Source organism: Hypanus sabinus, chromosome 8 (genome assembly GCF_030144855.1).
Source record: "Hypanus sabinus isolate sHypSab1 chromosome 8, sHypSab1.hap1, whole genome shotgun sequence".
Taxonomy (NCBI): Eukaryota; Metazoa; Chordata; class Chondrichthyes; order Myliobatiformes; family Dasyatidae; genus Hypanus; species Hypanus sabinus.
The window spans coordinates 157,367,937-157,389,831 of record NC_082713.1 but is presented as its reverse complement, the minus strand read 5'-3'; the positions used below and the strand labels follow the sequence as shown (position 1 = coordinate 157,389,831).

Genomic DNA, 21,895 nt, shown 5'->3' with positions numbered 1-21,895 from the left:
ACCTCACCATTATATTCCAACTCTTATACTCAATACTTTGACTTACAAAAGGCCAATGTACCAAAAGATCTTTTTACGACCCTATCTACAAAGTACTTGTGACGCCACTTTTAGGGAATTATGTACTTGTACTCCCAGATCCCTCTGTTCAACTGCACTCCTCAGTGTCCTACCATTTACCTTGCTTTTTCTACCTTGGTTTGACCTTCCAAAGAGCAATAGCTCACACTTGTCCGCATTAAACTCCATCTGCCATTTTTCAGCCCATTCCTCCAACTGGTCCAAATCCCTCTGCAAGCTTTGAAAACTTTCCTCACTGTCCACTACACCTTCAATCTTTGTATCATCAGCAAATTTGCTGGTTCCAATTTGCCACATTATCATCCAAATCATTGATATAGATGAAAATAACAATGGAACCAGCACTGATCCCTGTGGCACACCACTAGTCACAGGCCTCCACTCAGAGACGCAATCCTCCACTACCACTCTCTGGCTTCTTCCATTGAGCCAATGTCTAATCCAATTTACTACCTCACCATGTATACCTAGTGAGTGAATCTTCCTAACTAACCTCCCATGCGGGAGGCCTTGTCAAAGGCCTTACTGAAGTCCATGTATACAACATCCACTGCCTTCCCTTCATCCACTTTCCTGGTAAGTTCCTCGAAAAACTCTAACAGATTGGTTAAACATGATCTATCACACAGGACAAAGCCATGCTGACTTTTTCTAATAAGTCTCTGTCTATCCAAATACTTGTAGATCCTATCTCTTAGTATTCCTTCCAATAATTTACCTACTACCTATGTCAAACCTACCGGCCTATAATTTCCCGGCTTACTTTTTGAGCCTTTTTTAAACAACGGAACTACATGAGCTATCCTCCAATCCTCTGGCACCTGACCTGTGGATATCAACATTTTAAATATTTCTGACAGGGCCCCTGCAATTTCAACACTAGTCTCCTTCAAGGTCCGAGGGAATACCCTGTCAGGTCCTGGGGATTTATATATGCTGATTTGCCTCAAGACAGCAAATATGTATAAGTTCCATGACCTCCCTACTTGTTTGCCTTGTTTCCATAGATTCCATTCCATTTTCTTTAGTAAATACAGATGCAAAAAACCCATTTAATATTTCTCCCATTTCTTTTGGTTCCATACATAGCTGACCACTCTGATCTTCAACAAGACCAATTTTATCCCTTACTATCCTTTTGCTCTTAACATACCTGTAGAAACTCTTAGGATTATCCTGACTGCCAAAGCTACCTCATGTCTTCTTTTAGCCCTCCTGATTTCTTTCTTAAGTATTTTCTTACTCTTTTTATACTCCTCAAGCATCTTATTTCCTCCCTGTTGCCTATACATGTTATACATCTCTCTCTTCTTCTTTATCAGAGTTCCAATATCCCTCGAGAACTAAGGTTCCTTTTACTTACTCGTTTTGCCTTTATCCCTGACAGGAACATACAAACTCTGCACTCTCAAAATTTCTCCTTTGAAGGCCTCCCACTTACCAATCACATCCTTGCCAGAGAACAACCTGTCCCAACCCATGCTTTTTAGATCCTTTCTCATTTCTTCAAATTTGGCCTTTTTCCGGTTTGGAACTTCAACCCAAGGACCAGATCTATCTTTATCCATGATCAAGTTGAAACTAATGACGTTATGATCACTGGAACCAAAGTGTTCCCCTACACACACTTCCGTCACCAGTCCTAACTCGTTTCCTAATAGGAGATCTAATATTTCATCCTCCCTAGTTGGTACATCTATATATTGATTTAGAAAACTTTCCTGAACACATTTTACAAACTCTAACCCATCTAGACCTTTAACAGTATGGAGTCCCAATCAATGTGTGGAAAATTAAAATCCCCAACAATCACAACTTTCTGTCTCCTGCAGTTATCCGTTATCTCTCTGCAGATTTGCTCCTCCAATTCTCGCTGACTATTGGGTGGTCTATAATACAACCCTATTAATGTGGTCGTACCTTTCCTGTTTCTCAGCACCACCCATATGGCCTCAGTAGACAAGCCCTCTAATCTGTCCTGCCGAAGCACTGCTGTAATATTTTCCTTGACTAGCAAAGCCAGCCCCCACCATCCTTCATCTCTCTGCCTCTATCATGTCTGAAACATCGGAACCCTGGGACATTGAGCTGCCAGTCCTGCCCCTCCTGTAGCAAGTTTCAGTAATGGCTATGGTGTCATAATTCCATGTGTCAATCCAGGCCCTCAGCTCGTCTGCCTATCCCGCAATACTCCTTGCATTGAAATAGACACACCTCAAAAGATTATTACCACCACACACAACCTTTGCATGAACTACTAACGTCATTTATTTTTACCTCTGTCCACTATCTACTCTGGCACTCTGGTTCCCATCCCCCTTCAAATCTAGTTTAAACACTCCCCAATAACACTAACAAACCTCCCTGCAAGGATATTGGTCCCCTTGTAGTTCAGGTGTAACCTGCCTCTCTTGTACAGGTCCCACCTTCCCCAGAAGAGATCCCAATGATCTAGAAATCTGAAACCCTGCCCCCTACACCAGTTCCTCAGGCACGTGTTCATCCTCCAGAGCATCCTACTCTTACCCTCACTGGCACGTGGCAAAGGCAACAATCCTGAGATTACCACCCTCGAGGTCCTGTTTTTCAACTTCCTACCAAGCTCTCTGTACTCACTCCTCAGGACGTCCTGACTCTTTCTACCCATGTCATTGGTACCGATGTGTACCACGACATCTGGCTGATCACCCTCCCACCTCGGAATGCTGTGCACACGATCAGAGACATCCCTGACCCTGGCACCCGAGAGGCAACAAACCATCCGGGAGTCTCTGTCACAACCACAGAATCTCCTGTCTGTACCCCTGACTATGGAGTCCCCTTTCACTACTGCTCTCCTCTTCCACCCTCCCTTCTGCACTGCAGAACCAGACTCAGTGCCAGAGATCCGGCTGCCTCAGCTTGTCCCAGGTAAGCCATCCCTCCCAACAGTATCCAAATCGGTATACCTGTTTTGGAGGGGAATGGCCACAGGGGAACCCTGAACTACCTGCCCTTTCACCTTCCCTCGCCTGACTGTAAGCCAATTACCTGTGCCCTGCTCCTTAGGTGTAACTACCTCCTGGAAGCTACTACCTATAAACTGCTCAGTCTCCCGAATGATCGGGAGGTCATCCAGCTCCTGCTCCAGTTCCCTAACGCGGTCTGTTAGGAGCTGCAGCTGGATGCGCTTCTTGCAGGGATCGTTGTCAGGGACACTAGAGGTCTCCCTGACTTCCCACATCCTGCAAGAGGAGCATTCCAACATCCTGCCTGGCAATATTCTCTAGTCTGAACAGAACAAAAGAAAAAAAAGCAGAAAGTTACCGGAACCTACCCTCGCCTCTGCCCGTTTCTCGCCGAAGCCTGATTGAGCCAAAGCTGTCCCAATCCGACTCAGTCCGCTACGATGATGGCCGCTGTATATAGCGGTCCATCTTTTAAACCTTGGCGTGCTACTTCACATGCCTGCGCAATCTCGCCTCTTTTCCCTGAGCTATTAAAGAAAAACGACCTTCTCTCCGCGATGCCTTTAGTCTTCCACTCCCAGCCTCTTGCTTCGACTGGACTTCTTCCAGGTTGAAGTCTATGGATTGGAAATGTGGCTGTTTATATAACACGGGCACGGTGATTATTAATCTCACTTTGATTCTTTCCCCCCCCCCCCACCGTCACCGGTCTCACTTCTACTGCCACTTCCATTCTGCTATAATGCATCCTCCATATCCTGGCCTTCCCAGCATTTGCAATTCAGCAGATGACTTGACATATTCATCAGCGTGGGCCTCCAGCTGCTACCCTCTCGAGGTGTTTCAGCCTTCACTATCTGCCCTCCAGTATCTGTCCACACCTGCCCCAATTTCGTCTGTTGTCCTATGCACTCTCTGTCCTGCCCTGTTATCCAGTCAGCTCTCGGCAACTTCGTAATAAACTACAGCACAAGCTTCTCACATCAGAAACTAATGAAGATCACCAAAAATGGTGGCTGCAGAAGACATAGGATTACTCAAATGACAGTTACGTAGACAGAGTGCAAGCTTGAAAAGTGTTTGCTTGTGGTGCTCTTTCTAATCTTATCCACTCACTATTCCTGTGCTCTCATATCCTGGTCTGCAGTAATACAGCATGGGAATTGGTCCCAAGTCCACGATGATCATTGTGCACTTACTTACACTGATCCTATCAAACTCCCCTCAACCACTCACCCAAACACTTGGGCCAATTAACGTACACATCTTTGCAAGTGGAAGGAAACTGGAGCAATCTTTCTTGAGTCTTTATGACTTCTGTTATAACTAGTAACAGAACATTAGGCTGGAACCCAGTCACAACAAAATTTAGCTGTGTCTCCACGCAAAACTTTGACAGTTTATTCATTTATTTAGATGCTGCCTGATCTGCTGAGTTCCTCCAGCATTTTGTATGCATCTGCAGACTTCCTTGTGTTTAAAATTTTGTTTTGACTTGGCAATACCAGCAAGATGTCATTAGGGGATAGAAAATGAACCTGCTCCAAATAAATTCAGTTATGCAGGGGAATCAGTAGCCGGTACAAGAAAATATTTCATACTAATGCAAAATAAAATCAGGGGGAGGCCCAAGGACTCAGATCTGGATCACCAAAAAAACCCAGCAGATACGATTTTTGCCCCCTTTACAGTAAGCAAGCATTGTGCTCTGTAAGCAGGGGAGGGTAAACGCACTGCGCTGTGTAAGCCGGGGGAGGGTAAGCGCACCACCCTCTGTAAGCTGGGGGAGGGTAAACGCACAGTGCTCTGTAAGCGGGGGGAGGGTAAACGCACAGTGCCCTGTAAGCGGGGGGAGGGTAAACGCACAGTGCTCTGTAAGCGGGGAGGGTAAACGCACTGTGCTCTGTAAACGGGGGAGGGTAAACACACTACATCTGCACATTACTCAATTCTATTTTCAGCAGCTTGTAAACCAATCTGAACTTCAAACTTAAAAAGAATTCAACATTGTGATGTTGTCTTTGTCTTTAAGCTATACAGAGCAGCGTTGCAATCAATTCTACTTAAAAGTCCCTACATTTTTATATTTGGCTTTATATGCAAAGACTTACACAAGGTACACTATAAAGAGAATCAGCTTCCATGATAATGATAAACATATGTAGTCCAGATGTGGGGACTCAATGCTTAAGTTTCCCTTATATAATTTCTTTTTTAGACTCAATAAAATAAGAAAATAACCAATCAAACAGAAGAATCTTGAATTGTGGGGCGAACTCAAAACTTAAATGCAGTCTAATATTTTTGAAATGAAAAGTCAAAAGTTGTACAAAATAAAATGGAGTAACTACGCAAGGAGTGGGAAAGCAGAAGTTACGAATTGCCTGCTGCTACACACTTTCTCCTTATTCATCCCACTGATGAATTTAGCTGGAGGTGTCAGCATGGATATAAATAAAATTCTTCATTTCATTCTGCATTGGGAAACAGGTATTTTTCCATATCAGTAGCAGAAATTTCACCTCAGAATCTCATGTTTTCAAACAGATTCTTTGGAGGCTCTGCTGGGCTGGAAAAACTATGAATCATAGCTTCTTTTGTTAACGACATCCCTTTACTATTTAAAACTCCAGTCAGAGGCTGCATGATATTTTCAAGATCATTTGAAAATATTTAAATTTTATACAAAAACTGCTTATTTGATGCTGAAGCACATGTTGGCTCCCGCTTTTATTTTTCTGCACTACTTCATTGCTTAGGGGTGGAAATCCACTGCCTGGCACGTTGGATGTCATTTATAGTCCTGCGATTATACAGGCACTCTGTCGTCAGGCAGTCAGCCTCTTTTCCCACAGTTGCTTTTATCTTTTGCACACAGTATTTCAACATAGATGCATGCTTACTTTAAAGGACTGCAAAACAAAAAAAATTGTCATAGTATTATGAGTATTTATAGTTTTACAAATATGTTGATTTGACCTCTTTATGGAATCTGGCCTGCAGCCAATCAACATTTCTGAATAACTTCCTGGAGAGGCTGGGTGATGTAAGAAAATGTGGCCTTTGGGTTAAATGCAACTACAGCAACAAATTCAAGCTAACGTACTTCATGTGGGAAAATAAACTTATTCACCGTGACAACAGAAACCTCAAATGGAAAAAGCCTAATACACAAAACACAATATTTTTGTAAGCACAATAGCACAGCCTGTCGTGAGAGGTGGAAACTGGCCAGGTTGGCCAAGCTGCATAGGCCAATCCCCCTGTATAGTGGATACCAAGGATTACAGAAACATTGATGAGCTCCAACCATATCATCAACTTTGGATGGCAGGCCTATGTTCCACTGGGAGGTAAGGGCCCAGGAAGAAAAATAGCACAGCCACATCCAACTTAACATTTTATCCTGGCCAGTTTTCACATTGAATCACAGAAAAAGATAGAAGTAGATCCTTCAGCTCATTGTGTGCCTTATTAGTTTTTGTGGAATGCTGCACCAACATGTCTAATCCAATGGCCCACCTTTTCATGTGAACATTAGTACTTTCTGTTTTAATGTTGGGTTTTAAGTAGCACTCTCATTTTCTCTTCACTAATGTGATTGATTTTGATCCAACTGCCACATAGCAACACAGAAATGAAAGGGTTAAACAATGGAAGTTAGAAGATAGAACAGCAAGATCACACTACTGAGAAGATTCAGCTATGCACACCTTACTTACTTACTTAATTGTCACCAAGCAATTGATACTAGAGCGTACAATCATCACAGTGATGTTTGATTCTGCGCTACCAAGTCAGGTCATTTGTGATATTCACCCCGAGGAACTTGAAGCTTTTGACCTGTTCCACCTGCGCACCACCAATGTAGATGGGGATTGTGTGGTCCGCTACTCCTTCTGAAGTCAACAATCAATTCCTTCATCTTGCTGATGTTGAGGGATAGGTTATCGTCTTCACACCATGCCACCAGGTTCTTAATTTTCTCTCTGTACTCAGACTCATCATTACCCAAGATACGGCCTACAATTGTGGTGTCATCAGCAAACTTGCATATTGAGTTCGATGGAAACTTGGTTACACAATCATGGGTGTACAGTGAGTACAGCAGGGGGCTGAGTACACAGCCTCGTGGGGCACCGGTGCTCAGAGTGATTGTAGAGGAGAGCTTGTCCCCTATTTTTACAGCCTGGGTCCTGTCTGTGAGGAAGTTGAAGAGCCAGCTGCAGATCTGAGTGCTAAGACCCAGTGCTATGACCCTTGGACATCAATGCCAGAAAAATATGACTAACTACAGGACTGCGCAAAAGTCTACAGTAGTGTATATTCACATACACACACACATATACATACATACATACTGTATTAGTATTTGTTAACGTGGAGTAGAGAGAGTGTTTGTAAATCTGATGGGACCAAAGGATGTTGGGAATAGCGAGGGTGGATTGCTGTGGGAAGGGTGTGGAACAGGTGGCAGAGGGAGTGCCAGCAACAAGGAGTGGGGTGTGCAGGTGTGGGCACACCCAGCCCTGACATACAAATTCCAAACAATTGATTTATGATCATGACAGAATGTCTCCCTCTGGTGCTTCCCACTCTTCCCTCTCCCTTCCCCTTTTCCCAACCATGATTTCCCTCTTCCTGCCCTCTTCCCACATTGTCCACAATAGAGATCCATATCAAAATCAGGTTTATCACTCACCTGTCATGAAATTGGTGTTTTTTTTTGTGGCAGCAGTACAGTGCAATACATAAAATTACTACAGTACTGTGCAAAAGTCTTAGGCACCCTAGATATATCTATATGTGTGTTTAAGACTTTGGTAGGTAAGTGCAATCCTCTACATTATTTGTTGTTTGAGTAAGTGATATAGTAGTTTTCTGGCCTTAACTAATTTACTTGTGTGAGAGGCTCAAATAAGTGCAATTCATACTTATGATCTAGAACTAATATTTGTATTATATAGAATTTTGACAGAAAAAAATCATCTGAAAATGCTTGTAAGAGTAAGAGAAGCAGAGGACAATAAATATATACTTAATGATGCAACATCAAAATAACATTACAAAAATAATTTTTCCATCATATTTCCACATGTAGATCATGCCCAGATTATTTTAAGAGTTTCACCTAATGTTGAACATGCTTCTAAGTCAACGTGCCCCAGTCTACCTTGGGAAAATCAGTGCAGAAAAGAGTCAGCACCTTTAAATTCCTGAGTGTTGACATATTTGTTGACCTGTTCTGGGCCCAGCACATACTGTAGACATAGTTACAAGGAAAGTGCACCAGTGTCTTTATTTTCTTAAGAGGTTAAGGAGATTTAACTTGTCACCAAACACTGGCAAACTTCTGCAGATATACTGCTGGAGGTATCCTGTACGGCAGCTCGAATGCACAGGAACACAAGAAGCTGCAGAGGGTAGCGGACTAAGCCCAAAGCATCATGGGTACATCCCTCCCTCCCGTCAGTATTATTTACAGGAAGTGCTGCCTCAAGAAGGCAGCATCCACTCTCGAAGATCTGGGCTTGCCATTTTCTTGCTGCTACAATCAGACAGAAGATATAGAAGCATTAAATCCCACACCACCAGGTTCAAGAAAAGCAATTTCTGTTCAAACATTCAATTACAAAGACCATAAGGCACAGGATCAGAATAGCTTTGTTTGCTCTGTCATTCCATCATGGCTGATATATTATCTCTCACAACCACATTCTTCTGCCTTCTCCCTGTAACCTTTGACACACTTAGTAATCAAGAACCTATCAACCTCCACCTTAAATACACCCAATGGCTTGGCCTCTACAGCCACTTGCAGCAATGAATTCCACAGATTCAACACCCTCTGGCTAAGGAAATTCCTCATCTCCGGTCTAAATGGGTGTTCCTCTACTCTGAGGCTGTGCTCTTCAGTCATAGACTCCCCCCACTACAGGAAACATCCTCTCCACATCCACTCTATCTAGGCCAGTCAACATTTGGTGGAGGAATGAGTGGAATCTCATTGAAACCTAAATTCCAGCAGGTACAGGTCTAGAGCATCAAATCAATTCTCATACGATAAGCCTTTCGTTCCTGGAAACATTCTCATGAACTTCCTCTGAACCCTCTCCAATCTCAGCACATCCTGTCTTAAATAACAGGCCCAAAACGGCACACAATATTCCAAGTAAGGCCTCACCAATGCCTTATAAAGCCTCTACATTCCATCCTTGCTTTTATATTTTTGTCCTATTGCATCCCTACCACTGACTTCAATCTACATATAGATTGGGTGAACCAAATTGGTAAGGGTGCTGAGGAAGAGGATTTCTTGGAATGTATGCGGAATGGTTTTCTGAACCAACATGTCGAGGAACCAACTAGAGAGCAGGCCATTCTAGATTGGGTATTGAGCAATGAGGAAGGGTTAGTCAGCAATCTTGTCGTGCGAGGCCCCTTGGGTAAGAGTGACCATAATATGCTGGAATTCTTCATTAAGATGGAGAGTGACATAGTTAATTCAGAAACAAAGGTTCTGAACTTAAAGAAGGGTAACTTTGAAGGTATGAGACGTGAATTAGCTAAGATAAACTGGCAAATGATAGTTAAAGGGTTGACAGTGGATATGCAATGGCAAGCATTTAAAGATCGCATGGATGAACTACAACAATTGTTCATCCCAGTTTGGCAAAAGAATAAACCAGGGAAGGTAGTGCACCCGTGGATGACAAGGGAAATTAGGGGTAGTATCAGGTCCAAAGAAGAAACATATAAATTAGCAAAAAAAATGCAGCACACCTGAGGACTGGGAGAAATTCAGAGACCAGCAGAGGAGGACAAAGGGCTTAATTAGGAAAGGGAAAAAAAATTATGACAGAAAGCTGGCAGGGAACATAACTGACTGTAAAAGCTTTTATAGATACGTGAAAAAAAGATTGGTCAAGACAAACGTAGGTCCTTTACAGTCAGAAACAAGTGAATTGATCATAAGGAACAAAGACATGGCAGACCAATTGAATAACTACTTTGGTTCTGTCCTCACTAGAGAGGACATAAATAATCTTCCGGAAATAGTAAGGGACCGAGGGTCTAGTGAGATGGAGGAACTGAGGGAAATACATGTTAGTAGGGAAGTGGTGTTAGGTAAATTGAAGGGATTGAAGGCAGATAAATCCCCAGGGCCAGATGGTCTGCATCCCAGAGTGCCTAAGGAAGTAGCCCAAGAAATAGTGGATGCATTAGTGATAATTTTTCAAAACTCCTTAGATTCTGGATTAGTTCCAAAGGATTGGAGGGTGGCTAATGTAACCCCACTTTTTAAAAAAGGAGGGAGAGAGAAACCGGGGAATTATAAACCGGTTAGTCTGACATCGGTGATGGGGAAAATGCTAGAGTCGGTTATCAAAGATGTGATAACAGCACATTTGGAAAGAGGTGAAATCATCGGACAAAGTCAGCATGGATTTGTGAAAGGAAAATCATGTCTGATGAATCTTATAGAATTTTTTGAAGATGTAACTAGAAGAGTGGATAGGGGAGAGCCAGTGGATGTGGTATATTTAGATTTTCAAAAGGGTTTTGACAAGGTCCCACACAGCAGATTAGTGTGCAAACTTAAAGCACACGGTATTGGGGGTATGATATTGATGTGGATAGAGAATTGGTTGGCAGACAGGAAGCAAAGAGTGGGAGTAAACAGGACCTTTTCAGAATGGCAGGCAGTGACTAGTGGGGTACCGCAAGGCTCAGTGCTGGGACCCCAGTTGTTTACAATATATATTAATGATTTAGATGAGGGAATTAAATGCAGCATCTCCAAGTTTGCGGATGACACGAAGCTGGGTGGCGGTGTTAGCTGTGAGGAGGATGCAGGGTGACTTGGATAGGTTAGGTGAGTAGGCAAATTCATGGCAGATGCAATTTAATGTGGATAAATATGAGGTTATCCACGTTGGTTGCAAGAACAGGAAAACAGATTATTATCTGAACGGTGGCCGATTAGGAAAAGGGGAGATGCAACGAGACCTGGGTGTCATTGTACACCAGTCATTGAAGGTGGGCATGCAGGTACAGCAGGCGGTGAAAAAGGCAAATGGTATGTTGGCATTCATAGCAAAATGATTTGAGTACAGGAGCAGGGAGGTTCTACTGCAGTTGTACAAGGCCTTGGTGAGACCCCACCTAGAATATTGTGTGCAGTTTGGTCCCCTAATCTGAGGAAAGACATTCTTGCCATAGAGGGAGTACAGAGAAGCTTCACCAGATTGATTCCTGGGGTGGCAGGACTTTCATATGAAGAAAGACTGGATCGACTAGGCTTATACTCACTGGAATTTAGAAGATTGAGGGGGGGATCTTATTGAAACGTATAAAATTCTAAAGGGATTGGACAGGCTAGATGCAGGAAGATTGTTTCCGATGTTGGGGAAGTCCAGAACAAGGGGTCACAATTTAAGGATAAAGGGGAAGCCTTTTAGGACCGAGATGAGGAAAAACTTCTTCACACAGAGAGTGGTGAAACTGTGGAATTCTCTGCCACAGGAAACAGTTGAGGCCGGTTCATTGGCTATACTTAAGAGGAAGTTAGATATGGCCCTTGTGGCTAAAGGGATCAGGGGGTATGGAGAGAAAGCAGGTACAGGGTTCTGAGTTGGATGATCAGCCATGATCATACTGAATGGCAGTGCAGGCTCGAAGGGCTGAATGGCCTACTCCTGCACCTATTTTCTGTGTTTCTATGTTTCAACCACTGAAAACGGTACTCAGACCAAACCAGCCACACAAGCCCATTCCATTTTTCAATTTTGTAGACTTTCAGAAAACGAAAAGGAATACATTCTATATCAATATACCTGTTTTACTTTTGTAAATAGTAACTGTAACTCACTTGTTATGACACAGAGTGAAGTTTCAAGAATGGTCCAACATCTATTTCACTTGGTATTTAGATACGACAACTCTTTAACTCAGTGATAATTCCATGCTAGGCCCATAAACTAATGCAATCTAATACATGCATGGGTACTATGGGATTAGTTACATCCTCTGAAACAGTAGGGTCCACGTTGTATTTTCACTTCCCTGGTCTGCTGTGCCACTGCATTCTGATTTATTTCATTGAAGCAATCTGGAGACCTTTTCTCTGATGTAGCTTCTTATAACCAATACAAAAATAACCCAGAATTAGCCAGGATGAAAAGAGACCATACTTTATATGCCAGCATAAGCTATCAGGCCCACACTCCTACGTTTTCCTCTTGACCTGGAGATTTTTCATTTTAAGTAGAAATTAAATTCCTTATTCTTTGAAAGTATTGAATTAATTTTCACCCTTTCCAATGACATATATAACAAAAGAAACAACTCTCTCAACAATTAAATTTCTCCCCAAGTATTGAAATCATAATGATGATGGCAGAGTTTCTGAAGAATAATTTAGTTGGTTGCTTTCCCTATAACCTTACATTTTTTTCTCTTCAAATACAATCCAAATTGCTAAATTGAAAGCCGTGGCATTGCAGTCTGAACAACAAAAGTATTTGTAGTGGTGAGGTACAAGTATAACAAGATTGTTCTGATGTTACGATGATGAAATCTGTAACATCTGTCTGTCCAAGTCAGAATGGTAAATAATTTGCAAACTTACTATTGATTTTCAAGGTCTTTCGTATGTAAATATCAGGCTTTGTGAACCTGCACCGTGCACTTGATCCGAGTTTGCTATGTTTCTCCAGTATATCCTGCAAATTCGGCAACAACATTGCACTCCTGTGGGGTAAGCAACTATGAAATGAAATGCACTTCTCCGCCCACAACAAAATAAAAATCAAGTTGGTACAACTGAACTCATCAGGGCACAATGACTATTTTACACATATCCAACTTCATTGTTGTAGGATGTTGAAGGGCTTAAAGGGGTTAAAATATTAAAGAATAACACTTTTTTTACCTAGTCGTTGTTGACAGGGTATAGGCCAATTAAATACCAGGTTAAAGGTGACCCTCTAGAACAGTAATGTTTGTGTACTCAGCACGGTGGTGCTCTCCCAGGCTAGAGGAAGTTACTGTAAGCTTTTCTTTGCTGGAGGCAAATTATTTTTAACTGAAAATTAGATTATAAAGCATTACCTGCCACCTGGATCATGGAAAAGAATAAACTGCATGATCTACTGAGAGAATTATGAGCAGAGTAGGAGACTGAAATCCTTACTACAGGCAGTCCCAAACTTTATGCCATGGAGCCTTATCATATACCAAGGGGTCTGTGGACTCCAGTTTGAGAACCCATGCCTTATGACAAGGGGAGCACAACTGTAAAAGCATCTTGATGTTATTCTTGTGACTGCTAAAAACAAAGCCCCTCTGTTCATTTCCTCTTTGGGTCATTCACATGCTCAGTTTCACAGATGTAAATTCCCAGCATTAAAACCCTGCTAACACCCTTCCATGGACGATATAGCATTTGCAACTGTGAAAAACTCAAGACTTCATAATGTAAATAAAGAATTTCCCTGAACCTTCCCACAATACAAGTTCTGGGAGACGACAGGGCATGGAGTGGTTTATTTGTCAGAGTGCATAGGGTCATGAACTCTGCTCCCTACCCGCTGGAGCGTATACGAGGACAGAAGTTCTCTCATGGTTTGAAAGTAAACATCAAGCAATCAGCTGCAAGAGACCAGACACCAAGAATATGCAAGCAATACAGCTACAAAATAAATATTTTCTTACCAGCTTCTTTATATCCTTCCTTATAGCTGGTTCCTCCAACTTGTGCTGGTAGAACAAGCTCATAACCATATTGGACAAAAATTTGCCGATATAATCGAAGGTCAGATGAACTAATGGAATTATATCCTCGTAGCACAACAGTTTTCTTGCGAATGTTGAAGGCATTAGATTGTATGTGTTCAATCTGTTAAAGATTAAAGAGTTATTTAGCAACTATTTAGTTTTAACTACAAGTATACATTTACATTCTTCAAAATTATTGCATTCATATTGATACAAAATGTGATTTAAATAGAAAACTAAAGGATAATGAGATTGTCATATTAAAATACAGAATCATAGTCCTGGTGAGATTCATCTTAAAATAAAATCGATTACCTGTGAAATCCAGATTTAGAAATCTGGATTTCTGAATACTTCTATCGTGGATTATTAGAGAGAAGCAATGTCGATGTTTCGTGCCGACACTCTTCGTCAGTATGAAGGGTCTCGGCCCAAAATGTCGACAGCGCTTCTCCCTATAGATGCTACCTGGCCTGCTGCGTTCCACCAGCATTTTGTGTGTGTTGCTTGAATTTCCAGCATCTGCAGATTTCCTCGTGTTTGTGGATTATTAGAGTTCACTTTATATTCAAACTTCCTATATTTTGCAACAATTATCTGAGGGAATTGTATGAAGCCATTAAAAATCTTACACCACATGTAACCAGCTATCGAATAAACTCTTCTTGGGCTTCCAGCCAGGTACAGGTATCAGTTTTAACTGAAGTTTCGATGACGGGCTCTACCATCTTTGTCAGTGATGACACGAGGCATGTCTAGTCTGGTGGTATATATGCTCTCATCATCCATCCCGCCCGACTGGTTAGCTCTCCTCCAATCAGGTTTCCGTTGTCCCAACTTGTTTACAATCGAATTCCAGTTCTTATTTAGAGCAAGACCTTCACCTTTGTTAAAAATTCTTTTTCTCAAAAATTCATTATTCAGTTCTTAATTTGGACCTAAAGTTCCATAAGGTCTGGGGACCTTTTATCGAGTACTTTCATAACCTTCCTCTTGACTAGGGTGTTTTTTTTTCTTTTCGGTCCCTTGCTTTCAGCTCCCTTTTTTTTCTGGTAGTAGGCATTATTATCCTCTGTTGCTAAGTGTATTCACAGTCTGGGAGCTTGATTGTCCTGATTTATATTCTCTATATTGTGTTGTGGTTGGTCTGGAGTTGCTGTTGTTTTTTCTTGTGTTGTGGGGCTTGGGGAGGATACTAAGTTTACTTGTCTTCAATTTAGGTGCTTTTTTAAAAAATTCTCTTTCTTTGTATTATATTGTCATTGTATGCTTAATTTTGCACTGTAGTAATGTTCCTCATTATGATTTGGGGTTTTTTTAAATTTGTAAAATGTATAAAAAAATTAATTAAAAAAATTATTTTTCTCTAATTTTATTTCAATAGCTTCCTTCATCAGGTGGTTCTAAAAGCCACTGGCGCTGCACAGTAGTTTTGTGGTGTCAAAGTCAATCCCGTGGCCATTGTAAATACAATGTTCTGCTGCCACCAATTTCTCCAGGGAACCCGAACAGATACACCTCCTGTTCTCCTTGACGTGGGTTTCCACTGCGCCGATATATGCTGCTCTGCGTTCACAGGGAATCCTGTAAACACCAGCTGTCCAGGTCATCACTGGCCCATACAAGCTGCGGTTTCAGCTTCCTTATCGGTTTGTGGATGGTATTACTGGAATCTGGTATTTCTTCAAGATCCTGGCGACCCTTCCAGAAACCATGGAAACGTAGGGATGGCAGTGACAGGTTAGAATTCCTGGTTTTTCCGTTGGCCCTTTTAAACTGTGCTGCGCCAATCGAAATAAAACTGGAGAAGAAGAATTTTAAGAAAGACAAAGGTCTTGCTCAAAGAAAGAATTGGAATTTGATTATAAACAAGGTGGTACAGCAGAAACCTGACTGGATGAGGACTAAACAATTAGGAGAGATGGACAACGGGGGTATACGAGGGATGATTGATAAGTTCATGGCCTAAGGCAGAAGGAGCCAATTTTAGAAAACCTAGCACATTTATTTTTCAACATAGTTCCCTCCTACATTCACACACTTAGTCCAGCGGTCATGGAGCATACAGATCTTGGACCTCTAGAAAGTGTCCACAGATGGCTGATTGACAAGTTACTGGCCGAAGGAGATGAGTTATACAGCGCTCGTTACATGCACTTGCTGTTCAACTTGTTGAGTGATTATGCAGAAAGTTTGAAATTAATAACTCATCTCCTCTACCTTAGGCCACAAACTTATCAATCACCCCTGCTATGGACACTTTCTGGAGGTCCAAGATCTGTATGCTCCATGACCACTGGACTGTATGTAAATGTATGAGTGGACTATGTTGAAAAATAAATGTGCTAGGTTTTTTTAAAATTGACTCCTTCTACTGTAGGCCACGAACTTATCAATCACCCCTTGTAAATACCACCAGACTAGACATGCTTGGGCATCATTCCCAATGAAGATGGTAGAATTTTTCATTGAAACATTGGTTTTAAAAAAATATCAATACCTGTACCTGGCTGGAAGCCCAAGAAGAGTTTATTTGTCATATAGGCCAGGAAAGCACTAGATCCTTTTTCCAAATACCATATTTATTTTCCAAAAAAAAATACAAGAGTCTTTTATGGTGACAAAAATTAATAGATGCCCAAACTATTGTTCAAATGATAGATGTCTCTTGATTGCATTTGAATTCAATATCTTACAACCCTTTGGAAAGTCATGACAGCTTTGCTTTTCTTATAAAAGCCAATTTCGATGTTATGTCGAAACATAACATTGAGAGGCCTTTTCCCCTGTCATTTTTAAATATCTTGTCTTAAATAAAAGTCCTGCTTAACTCCACGTTCCCACATTTTGTCCATATCTTTTCGCAAAATTCCTGTTCAATCACTTTCAATTATTGTGGAATGAGATTTCCCCACATTTTCATGTAGTTCTTTCTAAATCCTGACAATGCTGAATAAAAACCCTTCTTCAGCCACTTGAATCTTTTGCCAAGTATTTTACATCTATCTTCTTTAAATATTAATCATTCAATCTAACAGACCGCCAATAATATTTTGGGGATTATGGGGAGTGTTATCATTTACCAGAATTCAAATACTATTGCTGTAATAGCACGTCAGAGGCTTCCTTATGCCCTTCAAGGCCTTTCCAACATCTACAAAGCACAAACCAGAAGCTTGAAGGAATCACACACACAAAATTCTGGAGGAACTCTGCAGGCCAGGCTGTATCACTGGAAAAGATTAAACAGTTGACATTTCGGGCCAAGATCCTTCATCTGGACTTCATTAGTCGCAATGAAGGGTCTCAGCCCAAAACATTGACTGCTTAGCCTTTTCCATTGACGCTGTCTGCCCTTTTGAGTTCCTCCAGCATTTTGTGTGTGTTGCTTTGGATTTCCAGCAGCTGCAGATCTTCAAGCTTGACAGAATTCTTTCATCCACTGGATGAGAATTGCACGTATGACTCATTTAGTTCAACACAATCCAACACGACATGGGCTGCTTGCTAATACCTCCTCAACCACCTTGACCATTCATTTCCTCCAGGAGTGGCACAATGTAGTGGCAACATGTACTATTTACAAAATGCACTGCAATTGCTCACTCACGCTATTCCAACAATATTTCCCAATCACAAATCTCTACCACCAAGCAGTAATCGCATAAATCCTGTATACCCTCCCCAACGTGCTGAGCTCGTTGCCAGAAGGACCACAGCAGCTTAATGAGGAAGCTCAGTTTCACTTTTATTTGAGAAATATGGGATGCGGAATAAATACCACCTTGCCATTAATGTCCAGATCCTAAAAGTGAACTAACAATTGCCATAATTTCCTGCACAAAAATCGTCTGTTATATCAGTTAATAATTTCAATCTCCTTTTAAAGGCACAGTACTTCTGCATAAATTGTCGCTAACATTAATTGACAAACTGAAATGGTGCTGTCTGGGGTAACAGTCAGTGGCCACTTTATTGGTACACCTGCTTATTAATGCAAATATCTGATCAGCTAATCATGTGGCAGCAATTTGATGCCTAAAACATGCAGACATCATCAAGAGGTTCAGTTGTTGATCAGACCAAACATCAGAATGGGGAAGAAATATGATCAAAGTAACTTTGTGTGTGTTGGTGCCAGATTGGGTGGTTTGAGTACCTCAGAAAAAGCTGATAACCTGGGATTTTCATACACAACAGTCTCTAGAGCTTACAGAGAATGGTGTAAAAAACAAAAAACGATCCAGCGAGCAGCAGTGTAGTGGGCAAAAATACCTTGTTAATGAGAGAAGTTAGAAGAGAATGGCCAGACTGGTTCAAGCTGACAGGAAGGTGACAGTAACTCAAATAACCACATGTTACAACAGCAGTGTGCAGAAGAGCCTCTCTGAACACACATCAAACCTTAAAATGGATGAGCTATAGCAGACGACCACAAACATACACTCAGTGGCCTCTTCATTAGGTACAGGAGGTAGTTAATAAAGTGGCCAATGAGTGTAGATTATTGCCCTGAAGGAAATAGAGAAACGAAGTGAAACCATAGATACTGTAAGTCCAAATGAAACATAGGAATTTCTGGAAACTCTCAGCTCAGAAAACAATTGTGTCACAATTGTAAATATTGCCCGACCTACTGAGTAATTCTATACATTTCTACTTTGATTTCAGAGAAACTTTCCCGTGCTCTCTTTATGCTGGTTCTTCCATCTAGGCATCCTATCCATATTGGCAGGTGGTAACGTACATAAAGAGGTTATATATTTGCTCCTAACCTACTATACCACTGGTTAACTGAACAATGACTGAGTAAGACCTTGTGCCATCATGCAGAGTAATGATAAACAAGGTTCTATAAACACACTATTATTTTCCCTCCCAAGAGGAGCAATTTCTGAAGAATCGGAAGGAAATTTTGGTTGAGGGAGGTTCTGCCCCCTTTTTGTTCACCTGTGTGGATTGTCACCTCTCCATCTCAATATTTAGTGGGCATTTCTGGTATTTTCTTCTACAGCTTCAGAGAGGAGACACAAGAACAGAGGAAAATAGCAAGTGTGGGCTATATGGGGTCTTCAAACCAGCACTGCCATTTAATATGACTGTGGCTCAGCTATATGGAGTTCTTCTACTGTGCCATACCTCTAATTCCTTGATTTAGTGAGCCAACAGCTTAATCCAGCAGCACTTCACTGGTCACCTTCTTCCAATCTGAAAAGAACCGACTTTTTCCTACTCTGCTTTTGATGAGCCAGTTTTCAATCCATTCTGTCACTTCTACTGGTACCATGAGCACCAGTTTCCTATGTGGCACTATGCCAAATACTCTCTGGAAATTTAAATATACTACCTTAATAGATTTCCCCTCCATTCACTCTTCGTATTACATTCTCAGAGCTTGTTAAAAACCTATCAAACTTGATTTACCTTTCATAAACCATGCGGAGTAGGCTTAAATATATTCAGCATTAGCCATTTCCTGTTTGTTCGTTCCATGATTACTGAATGCACATGGGTGGAGACAGATTTCCTTGTGTTCATTGTTATGTAACTCTTAAATTCCTCTTTCACTTCTCTCACAGAATTTGATTTAAATCAATATGAATTAAATTGGAGCACTAGTTTTCCTTATCCTGTGATTTTTAAAAAAAAAAACTTCTCCTGGAATACAAATGCTTCTTTAAGGAATGAAAGGTTGTGTTTATCATCCCCTTCTCCAGAACTGAACTCCCTCAAAGTAGAGGACTTTGATAAAGCTCAATCTGACTGTAGTCCTGGACAATAACACTATAAAGTTAGGCACCATTTTTCCCCAATTGTAATCTTATTTAATTTGAATCGTTATTGAGAGGATAAAGCAGCAAAATTACTTTGTAGATAATTTCCAATCATTTATATTTTGTAGCATTTTGATTAATAACTATTGGGAACAGTTTTAAATTGTGGTCACAAACTTGTGTGCAGGAGACTGACAGAGCAAATAAACAAGTATTCTCAACCAAGATGTATTTGCTATAAGTTCTATGTGTTATTCAAAATAACTCAAGATGCAGAACTCAAAGACAGGAAAGATTATCTGATATATTAAACCTGTTCCTTTCATGTGAAACGTCACTGAACTGAGTGTGTTACTCTTCCTTGGTCATTTAGGTATCAGGAGAGATCATTTCACACTAATCTTTTGCTTTTCATTATAAAATGAGGAAATTATGCAAATAAATATTAGGTCAATGTTTGCTAAGAAAGAAAGCCAAGTTCACTCCTTAAGTGTCATATGACTTCTCACTTTACATCTTCAGAAGAAAGTTGCTACAGTAAAATTCAATAATCCAGCATCCTAGTGCCAGATTCGTAGATTTTCCACACTACTGGACATACTGTACTGTGCAAAAGTCTTGGGCGCATAAGTGCCTACCACATTTCCACAACACTGTAGTGATTTTAGATATTGCACTATACTGCTGCAGCAGCAAAACAAAAAGCAAATTTCATGACATATGTGAGTGATGACATGGGTCTCTGTTGTGGACAGAGTGGGAAGGGGACATGGAGAGGAAAATCATGGTTGGGACAAGGGAAGGGAGGGGGGAGAAGCAAGAAGCACCAGAGAGACAACTTCTGTGATGATCGATAAACCAGTTGCTTGGAATCAAATGATCTTGCCTGGTGTCTCAGGGCTGGGTGTGTCTGCACCAGTGCCAACCCACGCCCCTAGCAATCCTCCTCTGTGACCTGTCCCACACCTCTCCTGAGATGTTCCACCCTTGCCATTCCCAACATCCTTTTATCCCACCAGATTTACAATCTCACTCTCCACTCCACGTTGACAAATACAGTTCTGGGCAAAAAGCACACACACACTGGAGACTTTTGCACAGTACTGTAAATATTTCCATTGTATTTTTACCCCATATTACATAACAATGCATTGTTGGGTGAATTCTTCAAAGTTTTACACGTTTGCACTTTCAGACAGGAGTTTGTTCCAAGATCCCTGCAGGCTCAGGAGCAGAATAGAATGTGTCCATCCCCATCCCAGCTATGGACACATACCCAAACCACAGTCCCAACCCCAGGCTCTGGTCACACAACCATTCCACACTTGGGAGGCCAGGTCACACATCAGAGGCAGGTTACGAATAAATGATACACCAGATTACCAAAGTAAAACTGCACTAAATGGGGGACCATTGTGATGATTAGAGGTGGGTGGGAGAGTACTCACAGGGGATTACCAGACCTGGATAGGGTGGCAAAGGAGAGTGTGGGAAACATGGTCTTTCCTCAATGGACCACAGAGATCATCCACTTTAAAGGACTTGCCCAGAGAGTAATATTCTGGTCTCAGAACAGTTTCACTTTGAAAAGCTTGCAAACGTTTGTGTCTGCTCTGGTTGTTCCTGTAGCAGAAAGGAAGGTGAAGTCTTCTCTCCCCTTTTCAAGCTTGAAGCTTTCCGAGCTTCCTGAAGCAGAAGTAACAGCAAAATGAGACTGGAATCAGAATCAGGTTCGTGGTCACCGACGTGTTCTGTGAAGTTTGTTGCTTTGCTCTTTGGCTGTTGTCCTCCACAGAGATGCGGCTATTGTCTTGTTTATTATTTATTGTAATGCCTGCACTGTTTTGTGCACTTTATGCAGTCCTGGGTAGGTCTGTAGTCAAGTGTAGTTTTGTGTTGCTTTACGTAGTTCGGTGTAGTTTTTGTATTGTTTCATGTAGCACCATGGTCCTGAAAAACATTGTCTCGTTTTTACTGTGCACTGTACCAGCAGTTATGGTCGAAATGACAATAAAAAGTGACTTGACTAGAGATCAGCAGCCCGAAATGATCCTGAGGAAAGGAAGCCAAGAATAACTGTGACCCTGATCTTTACAGGTAGAACAGTCCAGACAAAACTGCATTCGAGATCATAGATAGTACTGAGGACTAGAATTCAGTTTGAGTATGGCTTCTTCAAATAAAACAGCCTCAAGGGATAACAAATTAGAAAAAGCTGAGAAATCTGAGAAAATAGATTCTTTTTCAAAAGTAGTTAAGTTTAAAAATTGTATTAGAGACAGAGGTTACATGTTGCATTACTGTTGGGATCTC

At 41.3% G+C, this 21,895-nt stretch overlaps 1 protein-coding gene across 3 annotated transcripts in view; it reads right to left on the bottom strand.

Annotated features, from left to right (window-relative positions):
• The window catches only part of cped1 (cadherin-like and PC-esterase domain containing 1), a 241,290-nt gene that overhangs the window by 204,572 nt on the left and 14,823 nt on the right, over positions 1 to 21,895 (bottom strand). For all 3 annotated transcript variants that reach the window (XM_059978328.1, XM_059978329.1, XM_059978327.1), the window contains exon 2: positions 13,746 to 13,929. In XM_059978328.1, the coding sequence (XP_059834311.1) occupies positions 13,746 to 13,929 (184 nt within the window). The remainder of the gene's footprint in view (positions 1 to 13,745; positions 13,930 to 21,895) is intronic.